The 6,606-nt window shown below is 51.6% G+C and overlaps 1 protein-coding gene across 1 annotated transcript in view; it reads left to right on the top strand.

Annotated features, from left to right (window-relative positions):
• The first annotated feature begins 1,097 nt into the window (after positions 1-1,097).
• The window catches only part of rims4 (regulating synaptic membrane exocytosis 4), a 22,760-nt gene continuing 17,251 nt past the window's right edge, over positions 1,098-6,606 (top strand). Inside the window, exon 1 of the mRNA XM_079341698.1 lies at positions 1,098-1,992. Within this exon, the coding sequence (XP_079197824.1) occupies positions 1,896-1,992 (97 nt within the window). The 5' untranslated portion in view covers positions 1,098-1,895. The remainder of the gene's footprint in view (positions 1,993-6,606) is intronic.

Genomic DNA, 6,606 nt, shown 5'->3' with positions numbered 1-6,606 from the left:
TAGAAAAAAAAAAAAGGCCCATTTAATATGGAAGCGTGTGTTTGGCCTACATCAGCTGGAGTATTGATTGTTATTATGAAGGCCTGTCATCCCTGCCAGCAGCCGGCCCGTCGATGCATCGACTCCCAGCGTGGCGTGCACAAAGTGCCTCTGCAGGGTTCAACGTGCAGGAGGACGCCGGCCTCGTGGGAGGCGTCGTCCTGGTGACATCACACTCAGGATGAGGATGAACTTCCTTAAACGACCACCGAGGTAACTTCAAACTCGGCAACCCGTCCCCGCTCTCGCCGTCCCACGCCATGACTTTTCACGATGCAAACTTTCACGCCACACAGAGTAGGCGGTCCTCTTTTCACTACGCCCACCAAGCGCCGAGTTTCGGCGTGATCTCGTGGTGTCCTCGCCTGAAGCGGTGGAGGAGCGTGTCGCTGTCCCGCTCTCAGATGTGATCGTTGCTTGCGTTACTCGAGATCGTTTCTCGTGTTTAGCGGTCCGTCAGCTGAGATTGCGTTCGCCGCCTGATCTGTCCCCCCTGAGCTCGCCGTCAGGAGGACGTGGCTGCTGTGTGAAGATGCATGATGGACACACAATGAGTCCTGTGGGTTAAATATTCAGCGTCGTGATTGGCTCCTGACGATCGGACACAGGCGTCGATATCGAACCACATTATGAGATGAAGAAACAGAAACACACATTGTGAACTCGCCCTGCCCTGCTTTGCCTCCACATCTCCAAAGCCACACCCATATTCCCTCATCCTCGCTCTGATTGGTTCAGCTGCCAGCAACAGTCTGCTCTCCATCCCCTCTGTTCCCCCCTCCCTCCCTCCCTCCCTCTCTCTCTCTCTCTCTCGCTCACTCTCCATACAGCTCGCCTGTGAATGAGTCCACTCAGACACAAGCTGTTAAACAGAGCAGCCTCTCTCTCTCTCTCTCTCGCCTCTCTCGCTCGCCCTCGTTCTCTCAGGAGCAGGCAGCCAGCAGAGCATCGGCGGCAGAGCGACACAGGACGGAGACACAACAGTGAGAAGAAGATTTAGAGAAGTGCGTCGCCTGTGAGAGCGTGCACGTCAGAGCAGGAGCAACAGATTGCCCCCCCCCCCGGTTGCATCTGTTGCTGCGGCTGATGCTCTCCCAGCTGACCCGGATCCGTGAAATCTCCCGCAACCTGACGGCGTACCTGTGGGAAAGAGATGCCTCTGTGATGTGGAAGCACGAGGAGAGGACAACGCTGAGCAGCAGAGACTCGGTCAGCAGCGTCTCCTCCCTCCTTCCTCCCTCCAGCAGGATCTGAGGAAGAGCAGACATCCGAGCGGTGAATGCACAAGCAGGAGGAGGGGGTCGGATTGACATGCGGAGTGCAGAGTTCAGGGAGTTTTAGCTGCGAAACAAAAAGAGCAGGAGCGGCTTTCGTAGCTGCGTGGTGAAGAAGACTTCTCCCCAGACGACGACGAGTCCATCAGAAGATCAGCCGGCCGGGCGAGGATGACGAGGAGGATGTTAACGAGCGTGTGCAGGAGAACACGGGATCATTAGAGAAGACATGACAGGAAGACAGGAGCTGAACTCTGCTCTGCACTGCCACAGATAGATCCGAGCCAAGACGCCGTCTGATCATCAGAGGAGCGCCAGCGGGAGGAAGACTCGTCATTGGTCGAGGATGATTCTGCACCCGAGCGTGGATTTAGTCCAGCTTCCAAAGTAAGAAGAGCAGAGTGAGAAGTTTGAGGCGTCTTGGGGGGGGGGAGGTTCTTGTTTTTCGACTCTTCTCGAGGTGGATCTGCCGTGGGGGGCAGCTGACAGCCATCCAAGACGCCGCGCGCCGTACTCCGCGTGAAGAATGCCCAGCCGCGCCTGGCCAAGCCGGCCGACCCGGGCCCGACGGCGGGCCTCTACATGGAGAGATCGCAGAGCCGCATCAGCCTGTCGGCGTCCTTTGAGGCCCTCGCCATCTACTTCCCCTGCATGAACTCCTTCGACGAGGACGATGGGGGTGAGTAACACACACACACACACACACACACACACACACACACACGCTAAAAGATTGATGGAGTTGGATGTAGCACACGGCACAGAATGCACACGCCGTTTGTCAGCTGTCCGCTGGAGGACGGGTGTTTCTGTTGGCGCGTCACGCCGTGTGTTTATGTTAATGAGCCGGGGCTCAGTGAGTCACCTGACACACGAGCTCTGTTCACACTCTGTTTGTCCTTTTTCAAATCTTTGTCCAGCTTGAAGACAATCCATGAATAAATACGATTTATTGAGATAATACAAATCCAAAACGAGCTTTATTGTCTTTAAAGTTATAAGTTATAGTTTGTAATGTTGACGTTGTAAACTAAAACATGTTTTTAAAGTATTACACAGATATCATTTTTTTTAAAATCACTTTTTAATTTGAACATTTTAAATAAACAGCAGGTTTGAAATTCCTTTATTTCGCCAACAATTAAAAAAAAAAAGTTAGGGCTTTTATTTTGAAGTTTCGTAATTTCTTAAGCTGAGCTCAAGCGGCAACTTCCAGCGTTGAAAAATGAAGTTTATGCTGAAGTGTAACATCCTGCAGTACCTGGAGTGTCCACTAGAGGCTGGCTGCAGTACCTGGAGTGTCCACTAGAGGCTGGCTGCAGTACCTGGAGTGTCCACTAGAGGCTGGCTGCAGTTCCTGGAGTGTCCACTAGAGGCTGGCTGCAGTACCTGGAGTGTCCACTAGAGGCTGGCTGCAGTACCTGGAGTGTCCACTAGAGGCTGGCTGCAGTACCTGGAGTGTCCACTAGAGGCTGGCTGCAGTACCTGGAGTGTCCACTAGAGGCTGGCTGCAGCAGCACAGGAAGTCACATACACACCCATTCAAACAGCCTGTTTTTACAGCAGACATGAACATGTTTACAGCCTGCTTCAAAAAACCAAATAGGTGTGATTAGCTCATGTCTCCGTCCACACACACTGTGCTATCCATAGAGCCATGATTGACAGGTGTCACTCCTGAGTTCCCGCCCCCTCACACTGTCTGCAGGAGAAACACTCGTGTGCTCGTGTTCACACGTGACGTTCAGCACGAAGGTGTGAGCGCTCTCTGCTCCCGCCGGCGTTCATCACAGCTCCTGCTTGTTTGGAAAACAGCAGCGACCTTTACACTTCATCATGCACGCCGTCTCAGCGTCTCAGCGTCTCAGCGTCTCAGCGTCTCAGCGTCTCTGCATGTTGGAGGCCGAGCGCCGAGCAGACCTGAGAGCTCGGCTCCCTCTCCACTGATGAGATTGTCTGCAGGATAAAGAAAGCACATGATGTAATTCTGTTTTTATTGCTACATGGGATTCCTCCTGATTTCCTGCCTGATTTTAATCCTGCCGGGAACATTTGAGTGTTTCTGTGCAGCGCCGACAGATGACAAAGGTGTTCATACGTTTAGAGGAGCATGTAACACATTCCAAGTGGGTCACTGTGTTCTCACAGACAAAGACATCATGTCTCTTCAATGCAGATTGCATCCACTTGTTGTGCTCTTTGGAAGGAGACTGGGGAGGGGGGGGGGGAGGGGGGGGGCTCTCTGGAGCAATGCATTCTGGTTATTTTTTGTATCCTTGTTTACAGTTATTCAGTTTTGTGCTCCTGCACGGTGAGCGGCCTCCGTACTTACAGCTTCCTCCTCCCAATGTGGCGTGTGTGTGTGTGTGTGTGTGTGTGTGTGTGTGTGTGTGTGTGTGTGTGTGTGTGTGTGTGTGTGTGTGTGACCAGCGATGGAAGCACCTGAGCTTCTTCTCTGCGTGTGTTTCTGTTCTCGCAGCAGAGCAGCTGCACATTGTCTCAGCCGGGAGGTTGCTGGTTTGAATCCCTGCCTGACGGGAGCCTCTCGCTTGTTCATTTCAAACCTGCTGGAAAAACTCAAACTTTAAAATGTGTGGACGCCATTAAATCCATGAGCAGTGATTGGACGTCGGTGTAAAGCCTCCTGGAGCAGCTTCATCTCATATTATGGGATGTTCATGTGTTCGGTCTGAACTCTGACCTCTAATTCATCATTTTCACCTTCGGATGGATCAGATTCACTTCCATGATTCATTCATGGCGTGCACGGCGCTGTGCGGCGCAGCTTCCTTCCACCGAGGAGGAGGAGGAGACGAGCAGCGAGGAAGAAGAGGGCGTGGCTTCATGAAGTCCTCGGACAGGATGTGGGAGAGTCTGCTCTATAACGAGCACTTAAAGTGTCGGACATCTTTACAAACAGACGCTCTCTCTCTCTCTCTCTCCCCGCTCGCCCTCTGAACGCTCAGGGACGTGAGGCAGCGTATGTTGTGATCTGATCTCCCCTCCTATTGGACGCACAGCGGTGACCCTGCATTGATAGCGGCGTGCAGCTCACACGACCTGAGACGACCTCAACTCATGATTTTACACCAAAAACACTCAAATGAAGCGGGAAGTGTTCCACACACACACACACACACACACACACACACACACACACACACACACACACACACACACAGCGTGTGGGGTAATCAGAGCGGTTTGTAGCTCTCAGTCTAATTAAATGCTAATATGGCCGCTGATTGTGGCTGACTGCAGCTAAAGAGAGGCCTGATTGCAGGTTAATTCTCTCTCTCTCCTGTTGTGACTCACTGTCTCTCTCTCTCTCTCTCTCTCTCTCTCTCGCTCTCGCTCGCTCACTCTCAGCCCTCCTTTTTACTCCACAACTTTAAAATCCTGTTTGCAGGTTAACTCCGTCTTTCCACCTTTAATTGTCTTTTAATCGCGTTCCCTCTCATTTTGTCCCGTCGCTCGCTCTCTCTCTCTCTCTCTCTCTCTCTCTCTCTCTCTCTCTCTCTCTCTCTCTCTCTCTCTCTCGCTCGCTCTCTTCCTGAGGCAGATTTGCGTGCCGTATAAAACCACAAGCAAACGTAAAGCGAGCGCTCAGCGAGCAGAGACGAGTGAACGAATCAGAGAGAAATCTTTATTTCATCCAGGCGATGAGAAGACGAACGCAGCAATATGATTGGCTAACAATGAGGAAGTGTAGCAGTGCTACAGCTAGCACATCACTGACACACCTGTTTTTCTGTTCTGTTCTCAAATCTCCCACGAAACTCACACACACACTCTCTCACACACACACACACACACACACACACACACACACACACACACACACACACACACACACACACACACACCATAACCTTATGTATGTGTGATGTAGCAGCAGCTCAGGCGTCACATTTCGCTGCTCATGGTGACAGACTGACTGACAGCTGACTCTCCTGCATGAATAATTATGCAGACACCTACGCCGCTCCCTGAACGCCACGCCGCTCCCTGAACGCCACGCCGCTCCCTGAACGCCACGCCGCTCCCTAAACGCCACGCCGCTCCCTAAACGCCACGCCGCTTCAACGTCCCAAGACAGACAAAGTGTGCCGCGAAGAGGAGATGGGTCCGAACGGCAAACACAAGTCTGATGTGTTCTGGCTTGGACTGTGTGTTTGAACGTGGATTTCAGACTGAATGACGGTGTGCTAGCTTAGCTAACAGGCTGCTAATAAGCTAACAGGTTGTTCCTTTTGATTCCTGAAGCTGTCTGGATAATTTATGCTTTAAAGGAGCAGTCTGTAACTCTTCCATCGCTGCAACACCTGTTCACCTGATAACTGCTCTCATGTCTGGCAAACCCAGGGGCGTCCAAAACGGCCTTCAAAGCCCCGCCTACCTTCTCTGGTCCAATCAGATCCAGAGCATTCAGGAGCAGAATCTAAAGTTAGAAGGAGGACATACTGGCTGCTGCATTGTTGTCAGAGAAGCTTCAACACAGCAGGTTTCCTTCATGATCACACAGGAAGAGAGCAGCTCTCTGATTGGCTGATTGATCACAGAGGAAGAGAGCAGCTCTCTGATTGGTCCTTTAAAAGTGGCATGAAGGTTATCTTTTTAAAGTCCGCAGTGTTTGATGAGTGAGACGTCAAACGGTCTTTGACTCGTTTTCATTTCAGCAGCAGTTTGATAATTAGTTTCTATAAATAACTTAGTCGATGTTATTGATGGTTGAAGCACAAAAACGAGCGGCGAGCGCTGAGACGAGCCGGCGCGAGGAAGCAACCTGTGTGTTTCTAGTCTGTCGTCTTGCTCCTGTTCATTCCGAGCTCGCCATTAATCAGATTTAGAAAAATGAATGTGAAGTATGGAGAGGGAACAGGCGCTGCTGCTGCTGCTGCTGCTCAGGGAGACTAATTGAGTTCATATTTCTTTGTGCTGCTGCAGGAACCGAATGTTCTCACAAGAGGAGACAAATGAGGAAAAACTTCCTGCCAGCTTTCTGCTTTCTTATCGTCCCTCCTGTTGTTTTAACCCATCAGACGCAGGCGAGCTCGTTTCCCTCGCAGTGTCTTTGGAGTCAGTTCATATTCCAGGTTTTTATCAGCGTTTATCAATGTTTGATCAGTTTAGACTCCATCAGGGCGCTCGCCGGGCGCTCTCCTCTGCTGCTGAACGGCCTTGAGTCCAGGCCGCCTCTGGAGCCACATAGAAGGTTTTCAGCTCGAGAGGCGGAGTCAAAGCGCTCGTCAGCGTCACTTTCAGACATCTCTCTCCCTCGTCTGGCAGCAAA

The sequence above is a fragment of the Symphodus melops genome (assembly GCF_947650265.1).
Source record: "Symphodus melops genome assembly, chromosome: 4".
Classification (NCBI taxonomy): domain Eukaryota; kingdom Metazoa; phylum Chordata; class Actinopteri; order Labriformes; family Labridae; genus Symphodus; species Symphodus melops.
This window is presented reverse-complemented; position numbering and strand designations above follow the sequence as displayed.